At 34.8% G+C, this 21,830-nt stretch overlaps 1 protein-coding gene across 1 annotated transcript in view; it reads right to left on the bottom strand.

The window, feature by feature from the left end:
* Positions 1 to 21,830, bottom strand: part of CEP112 (centrosomal protein 112) — a gene marked incomplete at both ends in the record, with an annotated part of 340,823 nt that overhangs the window by 287,748 nt on the left and 31,245 nt on the right. Inside the window, 2 exons of the mRNA XM_084238043.1 lie at positions 4,903 to 4,980; positions 5,260 to 5,307. Of these exons, the coding sequence (XP_084094169.1) occupies positions 4,903 to 4,980; positions 5,260 to 5,307 (126 nt within the window). The remainder of the gene's footprint in view (positions 1 to 4,902; positions 4,981 to 5,259; positions 5,308 to 21,830) is intronic.

The raw sequence follows: 21,830 nt of genomic DNA, 5'->3' as shown, positions 1-21,830 counted from the left end.
TAAAGGATCACTGTCACTGAACATGTTTTCCTATGATGCCCAAAATAAATTGAATTTTTTTTTAAACTTCTTAACATATTTTGTAGGTATATTTTTAGCCACCAAAAAGAAACCCACAATCCTCTAATAATGTTGCAAGTATTAGTCCCTTAACACATAAGTATAAAATGGAAGCTGTAGTTTATGTTTGATTTCTAAAATTAAGTATTTTAGAATCTCTAAAATTTCAACAGAATTCAATGTTTTCTTAAATGCTGCATGACCCATATAAACCCAATAATCTGTGTAAAATTTGTTATCACTCAATTTTCTCCACATTTACTGTTTTAACTTAAGCATTTCAATCTCTTAGATTTGGATTGTGTAACATTAATTGACTAGCCTCAACTACTTAAAACCTATGTTAACATAAATCTCTGAAATGGATCTGAGATTTAAATATGAAAGTATGATTTTAAAAGAGGCAAAAATATGAATTTTTTTCATAATCTTGGAATCAGAAAGGTTTTCCTAAGCATGATACATAAACCAGAAGCCATAATGAAAACACTGGTGGAACCAACGATTTGAAAGACAAATTCTATACATTAAAAATAGCACAAATAAATCAAAAGACATAAGGAAAATACTTGCAAGATGCAAAAAATCCCGAATTCCTTAGTATATAAATTTCTCTTGGGAATCACAATGAAAACATGGAAAAAAATGATGAGTAAAGTTAACTCACAAAAGTAAAATAAAAAAGAAATGAACATGCAAAATGTTCATTCTCACTTATAATAATAGAAAAACAAATATCCAAAAAGGATACTATTTTCCATTTCACAGATAATCAAAAAATGTTTATAACGCAGTGTTGATGATGATGTGGGAAAATAGACATTCTCATATGCTACTGATGCAAGTATAAGTAGATGTAGCCTTTGTTAATAGCTTTATTGAGACATACATAATTCACATACCATAGTAATTCACCCATTTAAAGCATACAAAATTCACCGCTCTTAATATATCAGAGAATTGTGTAGCCATCACTACAAATTAACTTTAGAACATTCTCATTGTACCAAAGAGGGACTCTCATAGCCATTCACTGTTGTACTACCCTCTCTCATGCCTACATCCCTAAATAGTCATAACCTTAAGGGTAATCTGTCAATGCCAATAACATATTTAAATGAGAAACTCCATTTTACAGAATTTATTCTACGAAAACAAACATATATAAACGAAGATATGCACCGGGGTGTTCTGAAAGTAAAACTCTCTAAATAGCCTGTATCTTTCCATGGGGATCTATGCTAATAAAGTGTGGTATACCAGTCAAATAAAATATAACACTACTATTTTTTTAAGTAAGGTCTTATAACTGATATGAAAACTCATCAGAATATATATATTTAAGTTAAAAAGCAAAACAGAATAGTACATAGAACATGACCTATGAACTCATTTGTTTTAAAAGAAAAGAGATATTCCTAGAACATTTTAAAGGGACTATACAGTAAAATTTTAGCAGTGATTACCTCTGAAGAATGAAGATTAAGTGTTTGAGAAAATGAAAATTAAGTATCTAATATTTAACGTTTTGTTTTAATATAAAGTCACTGCACTTAAAACAATGCTTTTTATTTTTTCAAAGTCACCCAACAACAAAAGCTATTAGAGCAGAGACCACGCACAAGACACATCAGGACTGTCTTAAAAGAGCACACAAGACTCTGCTGAACTTCAAAACCACAAGCATTTCTCCTCTAGCTCAAAGACAATGTTTAATAAAAGTGATTTTAGCATGTATATAACTCTGTGCTTCACAGTATAAATATGCATATAAATTTGAAGGAGTTATCTAAGTCAGAAAATTATCTCTGGAAAACAAAATTAATACAGCAGTATAACTTCTATTTCAAAAGTGAAAATATTACAAACACTGGCCTAAGAAACTTATTAAAGAGAAACACTTGTTCTGTATTAACAAATTTTTACATTTACAAAGTTAATCTCACCTACTACTTTCCTCTGCCTTCAAATGCCTCCTCATTACCTTTGACTTTTTATTTTCATTCTCATTTTTGCATATAATAAATTCCTTACTTATACCTTACAAAAGTTTTCCATAGACTTTAAATATTAATTTTGGGGGGTCTCCCCAGTGGCGCAGCGGTTAAGCCCTGGAATGCGAAGCTGCCTGCAGCCTCTGCAGCGCTGGTTTGGTCCCACATGGCATACAGACCTCTCCTGCTGCGCCCGCTGCTTCCGCTGGTCCCCTCAGCAGTTTGTTTCGTCAGTCTGCCTGTTCTGCTCCCCGCTCTGGCTCTGGTGAATTCTCTCACCCTCCCACACTTATCACTGTACCCAGTGTTTATATAAATAAATAAATCTTAAATATTCTTTTTGTTCTGGAAGTTAAATTGGTTACGATATTAAATTTATAAAAATCCATCATTTCAATTTTATAAAATTCATTGCCCCAAAGCCATATTTAGATATGCATATAAAGATGGACCTATAATAATTATTTTCCCATAATTATTTATACTAGTGAAAACTTAACCTCATTATCCAACAAAAGTGGTATGTTAAATTAATGGAGGATCATTCCATACATGAAATATAACACAGTGGTTTAAATAGATGCTTAGGAACAATACTAAGTAGCACAAAAATATTCAACATATAAAACAACATATATAACATCAATTTAATAAAATATGTGTTCACAGAATACATAGAGAAAAGATGAAAAAGTAATACAATGATATTTTACCAGGGATCCTCAGTGTTGATTTTATAGTTGATTTTATTTCCTTCTTTGTTTCACATTTCCAAAATTTCTTGAATAAAACTCCACATAAATTGTTTTATAATCACAAATACAACTTTGAAAGAAATGAAATTAAGTTCCCATATTGCAGCAACTCAGCATATATTTTATGCTATTTTAAATATTTTATGCAGGAGAAAAAAATGTAATAAAAAAATTCAAAAACAACTACGTAATTACACAAAGGGTTATTTTAACCAAAATGTACACTGGATATATTTTAAGATATCGACTAAGTGGATATTTACATGCAAACTTTTCAATGATACCACAAATATTTTTACAGCACACCAAAAAGAAAAACAAAAACATAAGGGTGTGGAAAAAAATAAAGCCACACACATTTAAAATGAACCTCTGATGCAATACATGACAGTTTTAAATGCTTTTTTCTTTCAACACATGTGTGGGTAGCGTTGGTATGTTTACCCCTCAACCAAGATGTCATCATAAAGAATAAAGACATTATTTTATGAAAGACCAAAAAACATTCAAAAACCACCACTTCCTTTCAACTATTTTAATTATCTTATGGTAAGCAACCTCAACAGTAATAATTAGTATAAAATAAAAGCAAAAGAAAAAGTGGTTGGGAATTACTTGATGTGACTTTTAAAAACACTAAAGATTTTTAAAGGAAAGAAAAAAATTCAAACAAGAGCTGAAATTAAAAGTGCATCTGAATATAACAAGTATTACCCTTCATAAGGATTTTTAAAATACAATTTTTATTTCAACAGTACTTTTGTATCACTAGGCTTACACCAATGAACAAAACCCTACGTGTCTTAATTAGAGCTGCAAAATGACAGAATATTATTGAAGATGAACTGCAACAGTTGTACTGGATTGAAATTCAAAAGAAAAAAATAGCCCTTTCTCTTCCATTATCAGGAAAAACAAACCTCTATGCTATTAATATTGTTTGGAATATCTAAGAAAAAGCTCATGTCTTTTGTGATATTTGATGAATATAACAAGGTAGTAAGAAAACTATGAAATCGTAAATAACTAAATTGAAATTAAATTTTAGAAATTCTTAGAAGTATCCCATTAAATGAAAGATAAAAATTATTGAAATAAATACATTAGACATATTAATCTAAATTCATTAGTAACATCTTTTACATTTATATATTTAAGTAGTGAATTGCAATTTACAAATTACAAAGAAATTCATTATTCTCATTTGATTTTTGGTAACAATGCTGTGAAATCAGTAATTATGCTCCCTTTAAACAAAAACTAAATTCGTGTTAACAACTTCCCTGGGTAAATACAGGTTAAGTACAGTTCCTCAGATTCCTCACCATCCATCACACCACACAGATTTCATCACAATGAAACCAAAGTGTTTCATTGGTATTATAAGCAAAAATAAAAATAATAATAATGATTTTTAAATTTCCCAGAGTAATGCTTTTACTCTGGTAGTTACAGATGACAAAATCTTCATACTAATCCTGCAAAGCAGATTATCTCCATATTAGATAAGGAAATTGAGACTTGGAGAAATCTCCCTATTTTCACACAGCTAGTAAAGAGGGCTTAAATCCAAATTTTCTTGACTCCATAGCCTGTGCTCTTACCTAATAAACAACAGAGCCTCTTTTATAATTCTGCTTTAAAATGAACAGAGAAATGGAGCATATCAGTAAACAGTTACAGCATAGCTTCATTTAGCAGATCAATTTAAAGAGTAGAAAGAATAAGATTAGTACAACTAGAAAAATATATTACAGAGCTAAGCTAATATATAAGTTGAGCTAAGGAGGGGAGGGGTACAGGGGGCTCATGGAGGTCAAGGACACTGCTTCTAAAGACTGCCATCAGGAAAGAGCCCTCAACACACTACCTTGTGGGTGTGGAACTGGGACACACAAAATGGAAGATGGACACAAAACAAGAAAGACAAGGCCTCTCCCTCAACCCCCCCAGCATCAGTCATTCACATTTGTACCAAAGACAGTCTCTTCCTATCAGGTATCATTATTCTAAGTAGGACCTGAAAACTCAGCTTATATAAAATATAAAATTAATGTTAATCATTACATAAATCAGAAATACCTCAATCCTACCTCTTTCTCATGCATTCGAGAGAATAAGTGATCATCGTGGAGGCTGCTAGATTTTCTCAGGCTGGATCTGGGTGTCATCTGTTGAATGAGCAAGAGTTATTTAACACTATTTCAGGCCTGGTTTATCCTTAACCCCAAAGTAAATGTCTATTATTGCCTGAAGCTCAAGCCAGAATTGCCTCAAGTTCAATACCACCATTGCAGGGGAGAAAAGTGATTTATTTACTTTCATTTGATAGGATTAGTACACTATTATGCATTATAAGAAAACCTGTGTAATTTTCTATAAATAACTCAATGATCATTTAATTAAAAAACATTTGTCCATTGAAAAAGTCCATTGGCATAATCACCTACCAGAGTTACTGGGATAGGCTTCTGTCTCAGGTACCGAGGATTTTCTATCTGAAAATTTAAAAAATAAGATAAAATAAGGCCATATTCATTTTTTAGTTTTAGTTCTTATTTGATAAAATATAGAACTAAGCTGCTCTATGAAAATGTTTTCTACATGTGCTAATTATTTAATCCATTTTTATAATGGATAATATATATTTTTAGTGGTCCCCTAACAGATAAATGATAAAACACAAACTCCTCTACATATGTAAATGCACCTTCATGATCCTCACACAACCTAACTGCAAAGTCTCACCTCCATGTTCCTCACCTCATATTTTGTTCTCCCAGAATTCTGAATGACTTATATTTCCAGAATACCATAGGTTCCTTCTGCCTCTATGCATTATCTTGTGCAGCCTTCTAGCTCCTACAATCACATACCTAATTGTCTCTTTAGTCTCATTTAATTGCAGACTGGATGTATGAATCCCGAAATTTACCTCCACAATAGGAACTAGAATAGAAAATTCCATCAGGAGTCCTCCCACATTTTCCTTTTCAGACTCACCTACACCCCAACATACTCTGTATTCCTGGAACACCAAACTACTGTTTTGCCTTGAAAGGACTACTCTCTCCTCCCTATCTGAGTCCTTGCAATTTACGAAATCATTCTCCCAACATCCTCATGTGATGATCTTATTCATTACTCTCAGATTAGGAATGATCTCTCCACCGGAAAATGAGTTAAATTGCAACTACTACAGTGGTACCCTGGAGGTTCATTCCTTTTATGATCTAACATCTCTCCTATGCAAAACAGTGCCAGCTCTGTAAATGAGCTGGGGTTGTCTTGTAACCCGTCTATCCCTAGTGCCCACTATGGGAGTCTGGCAGGTAGTGGTCCCCCAACAAATATTCACTATGATGTGAAGGAGAGAGAGAGGGAGTGAGATGGGCAGGGAGGAGGGAGGGGCGGAGAAAAGGAGGAGGGATGAGCAGTACCTGCTCCGACCCTCTGCTCAGCTGCTGAAGCACCCTCATCTTTCCCAGCCCTCTAGTTTGTCAGTATGTCTCCATGTCCATCTTTGAACACAAGCAGGAGGATGATAACATCTCAATTTTGTACTCCTGGCATCCAGCACCACATCTAACACATAATATCCTTTCAATGAAATATTTACTGAATTCATATACTATATGATAAATTAGAAATACTGACCACAATCCCAACCATTTCACTAAAAAATGAAGTGGGAATTAAACATCAATATCAAGGAATTCTAACCTCTTGACATCATAAACTCACATGATGTGAGTTGGTTGAGTGTATCACATGGATACACTCTCAAAGTGCACAGGTACCAGTACAGCCTTGCCATGACATCAAATGATGGCAGTTGTTCTTATGCTGGAGTATACCTTTAGCATCATCTGACAAACTGTTTCAAATATATATTATTAGGGCCTCCCTGGTGGCGCAGCGGTTGAGCGCTGGGTTGCGAAGCTGCCCGCAGCCTCTGCCGCGCCGGTTCAATCCCCGGCTGCTCCCCGGCCACCGGAGGAGGGTCCCACATGGCGCGCAGACCTCTCCTGCCGCCCGCTGCTCCCCTCAGCAGTGTCCTTCGGTCCTTCTGCCTGCTCTGCCCCCCGCTCTGGCTCTGGTGAATCCTCTCACCCTCCCGCGCTTCTGACTGTACCCAGTGCTTGTGTAAACAAAACAAAACAAATAAATAAATAAATAAAACATGCCTCTATTAAAAAAAAAAAAAGATTCAAATATATATTATTAGGCTGTCCTCCTTCAAAAATCCCAATGTGTGAAGTTCCTCAAGGATTTGTTATAGTTAATCATCATGGAAGATAATAATCCATACCCAATTTGACAAGAAAGGTAATGGATTCTTCTTTGAAGAATCAACTCATCAGAGAATGTAGAAGCAATAAAATTAAAAATTAAAACTGACTTAGATTTTCAGATTAACGAAGAAATGACTAACCTTCCTGCCCCCCCAAAAAAATCTAGACAAAACCCACGAGGTTACAGATTTCTGAAAATAAAAAGCAAGCATCAAGGGTAGAAATCCTGAAAGAGTGAGTCAGAGTCACAAGTTAAACTAGTTGTCCGCCACGACTCTCTGAGACAATCTCTCACCCATGGCACAGTGAGCCAGCGACCCACAGACCATAGGATCCCAGTGAGTGAAGAAGGCAGAGGTCACAGTTTGTGGCAGCCAGAGAGACTAAAAGCTATGAAACAGGGCACCAGCGAGAAAGACCTGTGCAGAGGAAATGCCAGATGTTCACTTAGGAGGGTCCAGCATACGTATGTCTGAGAGACAGGCCAGGCAAAAGAACACAGGCATAGCAGCGTGCTGCTGCTTCTGAGGATTTTGCCATGGAAAAGCCACACCAGCAATCTATGGAATTTGGGAGTTCAAGCCCAGACAGCAAAGAGAGCCCTCACTGAAATCTCAATTACATCTCAGGGAACTAACTGAGATATCACAAAGGTCAAAAAAGAGTTTGGAACTTAATTTCACAAAGATAAAGGGGCTTGAGAAAAAAAGACATTAGAAATCTACAAAAACAAATTAGCAAGCATCCTTAATCTGTTTCTTAATCTGAAAGACTGAAAGTACTCCCTTTAACAGTTGGAACAATACATGGATTCTAAGTGTGAACATACTGTTATTAAACACTGTACTGGAATCTTAAACAGTACAAAAAGCCAAGAAAAGGAGGAGGAGGGGAGAAGAGGTCACAAAGATTAGAAAGAAAAAAAGAATGCTTCATCATTTACATGTAGCCATAGATCTAGAACCTTAAAAATAAATATAAAAATTAGTAAGAATTTGGCCAAGTCAACTGCACTTCTGTAAATTTACAAAGATCATCTAGGAAAAAATATGATTAAACAAAGAAATCACTTATAATCACAAAACAACATATATATCATAAGCTAAATCTAAGAAAATGTATTTCAATTATTCAGTGAGAAAATAATTAAACTTTTTTTGTAAGACTGAAATAGTGAAATCATACTTTTCTATAGTCTCAATATTATAAAAATGCCATCTCTCCCTAACTTGACTACATTTATCCAAACCAAAATTTCAACAGGTTTTAGGAAAAGTTAATAAATTCATTATAAATATATGTAAATAGATAAGAATAACCAAGACAAGCTAGAAGAAAAAAGCCAAGTGAGGTGACTTACTAAGACATACTATAGTAAGACTGTAGTAATGAAGACAAGCCAATTAGAAAGTACCAGAAACCCAAATATGTATGAGAGCATGATTCATGAAAGAGCTGGCATTGCAAATGATTGAGAAAACAAGGGTGTGTTCAATAAATGAAAGATAATTAAATCAGATTGTCTCCTCACACCATATACAATAAATTCCCTGTGGGCTAAATACTTATAATTAAAAGCAGAACTATAAAAACTTTCAGAAAACAATTTAGAAGAATGACCTTGACTTTAAGGACTTGTCTCCAAGAAAGATACCACAAGTAACATTAAAAGACAAGCCCTAAACTAGATGTTTGCACATGGTCCCCAAGGTATGTAAAGAAGGTCTTTAAAAATCAATAAATAGAAGGAAAGGGGAAAAGAGTGACATACAATTCATGGATGAGGAATTATGAATGATTCATAAACATGAGAATACACTTGATCTGTGTGGAAATATGAAAAATGTAAAGTAATACCACAATGATGATATATTTCAGCCACCAGATTGGCATACACAAAAATTTGGCAATAAAAGTATTCAAGATCTGGAGCATTACTGGTGGGTCTATGAATTATTACATTTAATTTGGAAAAATTCTATTAAGTAAAAAATAATAATAAAATCCACTTGAATATCATACGAGAGAAGAGGCATATTCCTTAGTAAACAACACTGTACTATATATACACAGTTTTTTGAAAAAATAGAGGCAGTAAATTTCCAGCAGGCAGCAAAGTACACTCAACACATATTTATTGTCTGAAGGTATATATGAAAAGTAAGTAGCCATTCTCTATTTTGGGGATGGAGAAAACCAGCACAGAAAGTAAGTCCTTCAAAGACACATGCAAATCTGCAAAAATATAAAAACTTAACTCATGAAGCAGAATTAAATATAAGGGGAAAATAAAGGAAGTGGGAAACAGGGAATTCTCAAAGATGTCCAAGCTCTAATTAAGCTTAAAATTTAAAGCCAAAAGCCAAGAAAACCATCTGTGACTTATTTTTACCCAGCTCTACATTTATAAGCAGGGTACAAAATATTGGTTTAGCTAATTACAATGTAGTCTTTCAACTATGCAGAAATAACTCCTATTTTATCCTCTTCATCTTTAAAATCATTAAATTCAGAAGTTAAGGAATCATTTTATCATAAATGTCCTTTATTACAATAACTGACAAAAAGTAAAGTCTGTTGTAATATTTTAAAGCAACATTGAATTCTTTAAACAAGTACAAATCTTTTGTTGTTGTTCATTTACATTACATTGAGTTTGTCTCATAACCACTTTTAATATGTAATAGGAATTATTCATAGTAAAGCATGTTCTTGAGTCTATTTGAGGGAAATAAGCAATCTATTTTCTGATTTTGTAACAGCAGCCAGATGTGCTTTGAAGTTAAATGTTCCCACTTTGTAATCCACAAGTAACATGGACTTGAAGCAATCTGTAAACAGTCTTAACATTTACTTTTTTCATGCCTCTTTAGAAAACTTCTTGTTCTCTCATAATACCTCAAGAAAGAATACCACAATAAAGAATGTCCAAAATGGAAGATAAAAAGGACTTATGTGAAACATTAAAGTCTAACAAAATAGTATATGGAAAGCAAAGCCAAAAATAATTAAGTTCCAATGGCATGAATAAATTACATGACTAAACATTTCTTGTGTAAGAAATAAACAGAATCACAATAATAAAACCTATGATAACTTAAAAGAAAATCAGATACAGATATATGAATGCTATCTAATGCAAACTGGTTTCTGATATTTTGTTTAGGTTTTTTTTAGCAGAGATTTGTTTGGTTACAAAGAGTTCTGTCAGTTTGGTTTTTCAAATTTTCTAGGATTTGGTCAAGGTGACCATATACTCTCTATGGACTAATGTTGATCAACTACTGGTCCAGAAATATAAAAAGACATTTTATCTGTCTTAGAGGTAAGAATACTACCAAGCAATATATTACTAGCAACACAATTAAAAATAGGTGTTTCTACATCATACCCTCAATCAAAAGAACTGCCAAATTCTCTCTATAGCATAAAACACACTCGTTCCCAAAGTTCAAATCAATCATGTTCCAAAATAATGACAATATTTTAGAACTGAAAAATGTTTCCCAAAGAAATATTACAAAAAAACAGAAACTGATTCCTTGGTCTAATCACAACATTTCAACAAACATTTAATAAGCATAAATCTAATACTATAAAGGCACAGCCCAATGACACAAGGAAAAGCAAATATGCCAAAGGAACAAGATGCAAACAGACTCGTACAGTCACCTGATTTATGAGACAAATAGCACTGCAATGCAGCAGGAAAAGTCTGACCTTTTCAATAAATGATATATAGACTATACAGAGGGAGAATAAATCTCAACTATCTTACAACCTAAACCAGAAACCTCTGAATAGCATGCAGATCTAAATTTAAAAAGTTAAATGATAGTGTTTCTACAAGAAACCCTGGGAAGAACATCTTCAGTACCTTAAGCTAGCCAAAGGTCTTAAATAAGACACAAACTAGGGCTAGCCCTGGTGGCGCAGGCAGGTGAACACCACACTGGGAAGCTGTCCGCAGCCTCTGCAGCGCCGGTTCGATCCCGGCCGGCCAGGGAGGGTCCCACATGGCATGGCAGACCTCTCCTGTCTGGCCTGCTGCTCCCCTCAGCAGTGTATTTCGTCAGTCTGCCTGTTCTGTTCCCCGCTCTGTCTCTGGTGAATCCTATCACCCTCCTGTGCATCTGGCCTGTACCCCAGTTTTTGTATAAATAAATAAATCTTAAAAAAAAAAGATACAAACTAGCACCAACCATAAGTAAAATATGAGAAAACAAATCGCATTACTTTAAAATTTCTGTTATCAAAGACACCAGTAAAACAATAAAGGAAAACAATAAAGTAGATGAAAATATTTTACAATATATCCCAAGAGGCCTCTTATCTAAAAAAGATATAACACCCTTACATATTAGTAAGAAAATGGGAGACAATCCAAGAAAAGTTGGCAGTCTTCAGTGGGTACTTCACTCAGAGAAGCTATCCAAACGCCCCATAACATACGAAAACTTTGTCATCAAGAAAATACAGTATCTTGATACCATATCAATAATCACTCTCAAGAATGGCTACATATTTTTAATTTAAAAAATTAACCTGCAATACCAAGTATTGGGGAGGAAGAAGAGGAATAGAAACTGGCACACACTGCTGATGAGGACTCAAGTTGGCATGACTACTTTAGAGAAATGTCTGCTAATATTTACTATTTCAATTAGTTTTTTGATGCAAAACACATCACTCCAAACCTTCATGGCCTAAAACTGAGCCATTTTATTTAGTTTACAATGTGAGTTCACACCTTGGGCAGCTCATCCTTTTGAACAGCTTATTTCAACTGGACAGACTCATCTGCCGGCTACACTGGTAGAGATAGGAAAGAGCTCAGTATCTGTTCTGTATAAAGGGGCAGACATAGCTGCACCTGGAGGAGGATTAGTAGTTCTCAACAGGTCACACTGAAGGAGGCCACAGTAAGTGGAACAGTCAGGTTTCCCAGATTCCTTACAGGGAAAGTAGAGGAGCAAGAAAAATGTGACCTAGTTGAAAAGACAAGGGAAGGATGAGTGATAAACAGTTGCTGCCAACTTCTCCTTGACATTTATAATGTTCCCAAGACCAATTCACTTTATATGCCAGCAAATATAATATTTGCCTATAACTGTTAGCTCACCATTTCTGTCGTTCTGATCTCTTTTCAACTCTTAACATTATTTTGTCCTCTCATATTTTTAGATAACACTGAAGGCAACACAGAGTTTCCCATTTTATAGTTCCTTGCAAAGATCCAGTTCCTTAATCAGTTCTAATGGTTTGGTTCTAATAGCCATTTCAATTTGGCTTTTTTAGTTCAGCAAAATGCTTTTGAAATACATCCACGTTGATGTGTACCTTGATAATTTTAATCATTTCTTACTGCTGAAAATTACTTCTTTTTTTATTTTTTGTTTGGGATTAGTTGTTGCTTTGCTGCTTTTTAAATTAAATAAAGGATCATTAGTCCTCAGTATCACTTTGGCCACATCATAGAATTTTATCAAAAGTCACCATTAGTCATTGTAATTCACACTAAGCTTTAATCATTGCCTTTTAAACATAACTATTCAGAAGTGTTTTGTACTTCGATTTTAACTTTCAGGTAGAAACATGAAAAGGAAACTACTTGGTTGATGTTAATTTCTAGCCTTATTAAAATGATATCATTTATAGGGAATTTTTTTTGTCCTAATTAGATCAGTTGCATAAACGCCCACTGGGTATCCCATTCTTGCACTTGCTTTTTCTTCTCTAGCCATTTTTTTTTTCATTTTTAGAAACTGCCATAACCATTTCAAAAATAAAACATCAACCATAGCAATTTATCCCATATCAAGACATTTTTCATTTTTCTTTCAAAAAGGTAACTCAAGGTGAAAACTGACTTAAAAAAGGAAAAATTCTACATACAGAAACAGAAATTGTTAGTTTTTCTGATAGACTCCAGCTCTCTCACTCATTTTAAGCTACAGTTTTAAATGGAAATATACTTGCAGGCCAGGAGGACAAATGACTTTTTTCTTCTTCCTTAAATCATAAATAAAACACAAGATGAGAGAGTAATATATTGCCTTTTGGCTGACTCCTCATGGGAAACAACACATTCAATTTAAAAATGTTTTATCTATTTAGTATGTGACTCTGTAACAAACGCATACAATGGTGAAACCAGTAATAGAAAAATTGCATAGCCTTTTTTATTTGGCTTCTTTAGTTGACTATAATGCTTTTGAAATTCATCCACTTTATTGGCTAAACAACAAAAAAAAGACTGTTAGAAATACTTCCATATAGGTTTTTGTTTGAACAAAATACTTAGGAGTAAGATTGCTGGGTCATGTGGTAAATGTATGTAACTTCTTTTTAAAAATTGCTAAAATGTCAGGGCCTCCCCTGGTGGCACAGTGGTAGAACGCTGGGTTGCGAAGCTGCCCGCAGCCTCTGCAGCGCCGGTTCGATCCCTGCCCGCTGGCAAGGGTCCCACATGGCGTGACAGACCTCTCCTGCCATGCCTGCTGCTCCCCTTAACAGTGCATTTCGTCAGTCTGCCTGTTCTGTTCCCTGATATGGCTCTGGTGAATTCTCTCACTCTCCCACGCTTCTGACTGTACACAGTGCTTGTATAAATAAATAAATAAATCTTTTAAAAAAATAAAAACTACTAAACTGTCTTCTAAATTAACATTTCACATCCCCACTAGCAAAAGTTAAGAGTACAACATTTGGCAATGTCAGGTTTATGTTTGTTTATTTAAACCATTCTAATAAGTATATGATAATATCTTATTGCAGTATCTTTAATCCCACCATTTTATTGGGTTGTTTTCTTATTGCTGAATTTTGAAAATTTTTTTATATATTAATTTTTTTAATATACTCTGGGTAAAAGTCTTTTGTCAGATATCCACAAATATTTTCTGGCCTTATAAATTGAGAAGTGTTTTCTTCTCTCAGCTTTTGGAAGAGATTGTACAGAATTAGTATTATTTTTTTTTAATTGTTTGGCCAAATTTGTCAGTGAAACTTTATGCACTTGAAGTTACTTTTTTGGAAAGATTTTAACTAAAAGTCAACTTATTTATAGATATAGGACTATTGAGGTTTTCTATATCTTCTTGAGTGAGTTTGATAGTTTGTTTCAAATCAAAGAATTTATCCCTATCATCGATGTTATCAAATTAGACCTATCAAGTTGTCTGCTGTAATCACATATTTTACTTCAACAATAGGGTCTGTAGTAATAGCTCCTCTGCCATAAATGATATATCAAATCTATTCTTTTCTCATTTATTCTTGGTTGGTCTGGTTAAAAGTTTATGTATTGGGCCTCCCCTGGTGGCGTAGCGGTTGAGCACTGGGCTGCGAAGCTGCCTGCAGCCTCTGCAGCACCGGTTCAATCCCTGGCCACCAGCGAGGGTCCCACATGGCATGCAGACCTCTCCTAACCCCCGCTGCTCCCCTCAGCAGTGTATTTCATCAGTCTGTCTGTTCTGCTCCCTGCTCTGCTCTGCTGAATCCTCTCATCCTCTCACGCTTCTGACTGTACCCAGTGCTTGTATAAATAAATAAATAAATCTTTAAAAAAAAAAAAAGTTTATGTATTTTATTTATTATTTAAAGGTCTAGCTTTTGATTTCATTGCTTTTTCTCTTTTTTTCTATTAAGTTTCATTGATTTCTGTTTTAATATTTATCATTTCCTTTATCTCTTGCTTTGTGTTTCATTTGCTCTTTTTTTTTTGGGGGGGGGGCAGTTTCTTTACATGGAAGTTGAGATTCATGATTTTGGACTTTGTTCCTCTTCCTCTTGCTGTTTTAAAGATTTTCTCTTGTCTTTCAACATTTGTTTCTACAGTGTGCCTGGGTATGAAACTTTTGTGTTTATACTAATTCAGAGTTCATTGAGTTTCTTGGATGTATAGGCTGATATTTCTATCAAATGTTGGAAACTTTTAATCATTATTTCTTCATATTTTTCTCCTCCTTTCTGGTATTTCCATTATATATATGTTGATGTATATAATAGTGTAACACATTTTTCAACACACTGGTCATTTTTCTTTATTCTTTTTTCCCTGTTCTTCACCTTACTTAATCTCTATCAATCTATCTTCAAATTCACTGATCCTTTCTTCTGCCAGTAAATCTACTGTTGAGCTCCTCTAATAAAAAATCACTTTCCTTATAATATTATTTAATTCTATAATTGCTATTTGGTTCTTATTTATGTAAGTTCTAACTCTTTATTGATATTCTCCACTTGATGAGACATAACCATCTAAACTTCCTTTACTTCTTTAAACACGGTTTCCTCTAGTTTTTTTAACATATTTCTAATGGCTACTTTCAAGTCTTTAAATCTGGCCTCTGGGCCTTCTCATAGGCACATTCTGTCACCTGAGTTTTTACCTGTGTATGGGTCATACCTTCCTGTTTATTTGTAGGCCTTGCAATTTTTTTCTTGAAAACTAAACATTTTAGGTAGTATAGTGCACAAATTCTGATTCTTGATCCCCATTCCCCTTTACCCTCTCCAGAGGCAATTTTTGGATTGGTTGCTAGCTTGTTCATTTGTTTAGTGGATTGGGTAGATTATTTCAGAAAAGTGTATTTCACCTTAGTAATCTTTGTATCACCCCTCAGTGGAAGCAGCCTTGGGGATACACAGTCACTCTGGGCTGACATTGGTTGTAGCAGAGTTCTCCTTGATTATTTATTTCCCTCATCTCTCTGTTAAACCATATGTCTATAAACTATACATTAAACTATATATCATACCCAGCTGTCAGACTCCATGAATTTCTGGCTGATTGCTCTATTGTTTCCAACAATGGCCTGGGCCATGAATTGCTCCACAGTCTTGATTCAATTCAGCAAAGGTTGATGTTGAGGCAAGAATTGGAGGATTTTTCTAATTCCATGAGGATCTTAACTGTCTCTTTAGTTTTTCTCTAGTGAACTTGTCAGTCTATAATTTAGCCTACTGCTCTTAATTAAATGGAACTACCAGTCTCCTATTCGCATCCACTAAAACCTCCATTGCTTTCCAGCTCACCCTTAAGCTTGAACTCTCCAATACTCTGTGTCTAATATAGTAAGTTTTGTTTTTTGTTTTGTTTTTTTGTTTTGGCTTTTGTGGGAGGAATTAAGCTCCTGATTTCTCTGTTCTTTTGAATTCTTCTTCCCATGTGCAAAATCTCTGAACCACTATTCTGGATGCAATTCAGGGGACTTAGCCTCTTGTTTTCTTGGTCTACCCTTCCTTGTGTGAAATCTCTGCCCTATGTACAATGCAAGATGAGGACAATCAGGGCCCCACTTTTAAGCTTATTGTTGCTGGGATAGAGGCTTTGCCCTATAAGTGGGGACTGGGTGGAGGACCGTACTCAACCCAATCACTCAGTTTCACTCACCAATAATTTAGCCTCTTCAACTTAGACTCTGAGAGGAGAAAAGCTGGCAGCAAGTCCCTCCCAATGAGATACTAAATCCCATGATTTGGAAGACACAGAAAGACTGAGACTTCTGGGTTAGTCCTATTGGGAATGGAACTTCCATGAAATTTATCTGAAAGGAATAGCGGAAGGGTAAAAGCAAGTCATGGCTCAAATACGACAAGCTCTTCTGTTCTTACCAAGTTATAGTTGATTTTCTTGAACAAAAAGTTCCTTCATTTGCTCTCTGCTCACAGGGCAATTTCCAGAGAAATAACAGAACTCCTCTTTCTTTTCTAACATAAGTATTTCATACAATAAATTTCCCTTTAAGACTTGCTTATAGTTGTACCCACAAATTCTGATAGGTTGCATTTTCATTTTAATTCATTTAAAAATATTTTCTAATTCTCCTTAAGACATCTTCTACCCAGGAATTAGATGTTGTTTACTTTCCAAATATCTGCCTACTTTCCAAATAAGTTGTTACTGATCTCTAAAATTTAATTCCCTAATGATCAAAGGAATTATGATCATAATCATTATGTTTATGCTGTGAGGTACTAAAAAATGTTGACTTTTTTGTTGGTTTGTTTATTTCAGCTGTCAATCAACTACTACTAGATCAGATTACAATTTTCATCTCTCCTTCTGGGGACAGTGTTCCAATGGCAGATCCATGTTCAAAGGCTTTACAATGCCACTTGAGTCTGCCCCTAATAGGGAACATTCAGGGGTTATCTGGAACTATGCCAATGGTTTAAATCACAGTTCAGTTTTCCAAACCTTTGCTACATTTGTTTAGGGTATTTCACACATGCATACCTTTGAGAGAGGCTAGTACTTGTGTTTGTCCATACACAAAATTAGGGATGCCTTTTCTCCTGGACTTCCCTCCATGCTCTCCAAATCCATGGGCTTCTTTTCCTAGTTCCAAAGGCCAGAGTGATGGGTTCCATCTGAGTTTGAGCTCCTCACACTGTCACACAGTTTTGAATGACTCCCCCTCCCAACAGAGTGGCAAGAGACAAAACAGGGTAAAAATTACAGAAACTGCCCCCCAAAATTCTTTGCATGACAGAATTACCTTTTCCTGGTTCATCTAACCATGGGCTCCAACTCCTGCCACTGCACTACAACAACCGCATAGAAGTTCAACTGAGGATGGGTCAGAAAAAAATATAGGATTCTCCTCACATCTCTGATACATTTTTCAGCCCTCTGTTCAAAAAGGTACGTTTCTCTGGAAGTTGTTGCTGAGCACATCCACTATACAAATCTGTAATTCACCCACCCTGGTGACCAAGTTAGAGAAGGAGAATAAAAACAGGAAACTCACTGCCATTTTTCATGTTTCATCTTCTCCCCAATCAGCCTGCTATTATTTACTTCTCAGAGCCCTCAGTTAAGTGGTTTTCTATTTGACCAGAGATTTTAGCTGTGGGAGACGTAGGCTGTAATAGATTTACTCCATCATAGCCAGAAACAAACTTTATATTCACTTTTAAAAGAAATAAATGTCAACTTCTCAAATAAAACTCTGAATATAGTTCTACTCTCCAAATACTAGCTTTGGGAAAATGTCATGAATCTTTTTTCATGGCTGTTTTTGTTTTTATGAGTAATAAATAATGTTATGATTTATAAAACAAAATGTTAATAAAACAAACATTCATATTCTACCACATAGAAATTATCAGTTAACTTTTTGAATATACATTTCCAAACATTTTTTTACTCTAAGTAACAGAAATTTTCCTACAGAACTGTCAATGTTTTATGTAAACTGTCTCTATAACTCTTTCACATTTAGATAACTTTGCCCTACTCACAAAATCTGACACATTTGATCACTTGTGGAAAACTACAGTCAAAAAGAGAAGCCTTTGTAGCATAGTTTGAAGTCTGGGAGTGTGATGCCTCCATTCCCTTCTTTTTTTTTTTTCAGGAGAGCTTTGGCTAATCATGGTTTTTGGTGATTCCACATGAATTTCATCAATAATTGTTCTATTTCTTTGAAGAATGACATTGAAATTTTTTATTGGAATAGCAATGAATCTGTATATTGCTTTTGGTAGGATGGCCATTTTAATAATGTTTATTCTTCCAATCCATGAGCAGGGGATGTCTTTCCATTTCTTTGTGTCTTCTTCTATTTCTTTTAACAGTGTTTTATAGTTTTCTTTGTATAGGTCCTTTACCTCTTTTGTGAGATTTATTCCCAAGTATTTGATTTTTTTGTTTCGATAATAAAAGGGACGGGTTTTTTTATTTCTTCTTCAGATTTATTGTTTGTGTATAGGAAGGCTACTGACTTTCGCGTGTTGATTTTGTATCCTGCCACTTTACTGAACTGATTGATGAGTTGAATTAGTTTTTCTGTGGAGTTTTGGGGCTTCTCTATGTATATTATCATATCATCTGCAAATAGTGATAGTTTGACTTCTTCTTTTCCTATTTAGATTCCTTGTATGTCTTTCTCATGTTTTAATGCTCTGGCTAGGACTTCCAGTATTATATTGAAAAGCAGTGATGAGAGTGGACATCTTTGTCTTGTTCCAGATCTTAATGGAAATGCCTTCAGATTTTCACCATTGAGAATGATACTGGCTGTTGGCTTGTCATATATGGCCTTTATGATGTTGAGGTATGCTCCTTGTATCCCAAGAATTTCAAGGGCTTTTATCATGAATGGGTGTTGCACTTTGTCCAAAGCTTTCTCGGCATCTATTGATATTATCATATGGTTTTTATATTTCTTTTTGTTGATGTGTTGGATAACATTGATTGATTTTCGGATGTTGAACCATCCTTGTGTCCCTGGAATGAATCCTACTTGGTCGTGGTGAATTATCTTATGGATACATTGTTGAATTCTGATAGCTAAATTTTTTTGTGTGTGTGTCATTTTTTTTTATTATTATAAATTTTATTTTTATATTCCCAATACAATTACAACCCCCTTATTTTGACCCCAATCCCTCCCCTCCCCACCCCCCACCCCCATAGAGTGTCTCTGGTTCATAGTTGTTTGTTGATTTTGATTTTTACTTTCTTATAGTTATTCTTTTTCCTGGTCCCTTATTTAAGTTTTCTAGATTCCTGCTATGAGTGAGACCATCCGGCATTTTTCTTTTTCTTTCTGGCTTATTTCGCTGAGCATGATCCCTTCCAGCGCCATCCATGTTGTTGCAAGTTGCATGTGTTTATCTTTTTTGAATGCTGAGTAATATTCCATGGTGTATATGTACCACATCTCCTTGATCCAGTCATCTATTTTTGGGCATTTGGGTTGTTTCCAAAGCTTTGATAGCTAAAATTTTATTGAGGATTTTTGCATCAGTGTTCATTCGCGAGATTGGCCTGTAGTTTTTCTTTTTTTGTGTTGTCCTTGTTCGGTTTTGGTATTTGTGTAATGCAAAGCCATAATCATCAAAACTGCATGTTATTGGAACAAGAATAGACACACAGACCAATGGAATCGTATAGAAAATCCAGAAATAAATCCACAGATTTATGGTCAACTAATCTTTGACAAAGGAGCAAAGAATATGCATTGGAGCAAAGAAAGTTTGTTCAATAAATGGTGCTGGGAAAACTGGGTCACTACATGCAGAAGAATGAAGCTTGACTACTACCTAACACCATACACAAAAATCAACTCAAAATGGATTAAAGAACTAGACATAAGACCTGAAACCATAAAATACATAGAAGGAAATATAGGCGAAACACTACGTGATTTGCACATCAAAGACATCTTTACAGACACATCACCCAAAGCAGTGATAGTGAAGGCAAAGATAAACAGCTGGGACTACATCAAATTAAAGAGCTTCTGCACAGCAAAAGAGACAATAACAAAAACAAAGAGAAACCCCACCGACTGGGAGAACGTTTTTGCACACAACACTAATGATAAAGGACTCATCACAAAAATCTACACAAAGAGCTGATGAGACTCAACAAAAACAAAGAAAATAATCAATTCCAAAGAGCACCTGCACCCCTATGTTTATAGCAGCACTGTTTACAATAGCTAAGCTTTGGAAACAACCCAAATGCCCAAAAATAGATGACTGGATCAAGAAGATGTGGTACATATACACCATGGATTATTACTCAGCATTCAAAAGAGATAAACACATGCAATTTGCAGCAACATGGATGGCGCTGGAAGGGATCATGCTCAGCGAAATAAGCCAGGAAGAAAAAGAAAAATACCGGATGGTTTCACTCATAGCAGAAATCTAGAAAATTTAAATAAGGGACCAGGAAAAAGAATAACTACAAGAAAGAAAATATCAAAATCAACAAACTATGAACCAGAGACACTTTATGGGGAGTGGGGGGCGGGGAAAGGAGGGATTGGGGTCAAAATAAGGGGGTTGTAATTGTATGGGGAATATAAAAATAAAATTTAAATTTAAAAACATAATAAAAAGCCCAGTTCCAAGCCAGGCCCAAGTCAGCATCTGAAATTGCAGCCTAAAGTTAAAAAAAAAAAAAAGAGAGAGAGAGAAGCCTATCAAAAATAGCCTTAGTTTCTCTACAAGATCACTGCAGACTATGAAAATAGACAAGTTTCTAACATATGCAAAAAACATGAAAATTATCTAAAATTGCCTGAAACAATTTTATGTTTCAGACAAAAATGGGCAAACATACTGATTTAATGAAAATTGACGTAGCTGATGTCATCTCAAAGTACTCCATTAATGAATGCAACCTATCGCCCTTCCTCTTCAGTGAAATTACAGTAGAGAAAGGAGACGGGGGACAGGGAAAAAAGAAAAAGAAGAGAAGAAAGGGTGAAAGAAATAGAAAAAAAGGAAAAGGCAAGAAGACACAACAAAAACCTATATAATTAAGATGTCACATATTAGCAATTCAATTATAATATAACCATATTTGAACAGATGAAAATTTGTCTTCCTGTATATAATCATTTTTCTTTTAAACCATCAATGTGCAATGACCATGATTTTTAATAACAGAATTTAAAGCTTTGTGTAATAGAAGTTTTTTGGTTATGCCAGCAAACCAATTTTTCCTCTTCCTCTTCTGGACCTATAAAATAGGAAAAGGATCCAAGAACCTGCTGATTTTGTATATAGGTTGTGATTTTTATTGAATGTTATAGTTAAATACCCCAAAATCTAATAGAAAATTCACTAACACATTTCAGAAATGAGCTTGAAAGTACATGTGTAGTTTTCCTACTACCTTAACATGAGAACTTCTAAAAAGCAAATGAAACTACAAATAATCCCTACTTGACATCAAAAGCCTCCAAAAGTCCCTGTAT

Source organism: Talpa europaea, assembly GCF_964194135.1.
Source record: "Talpa europaea genome assembly, chromosome: 7".
Taxonomy (NCBI): Eukaryota; Metazoa; Chordata; class Mammalia; order Eulipotyphla; family Talpidae; genus Talpa; species Talpa europaea.
The sequence above is the reverse complement of the archived record's forward strand: the minus strand, read 5'-3'. Positions and strand labels throughout refer to the sequence as shown.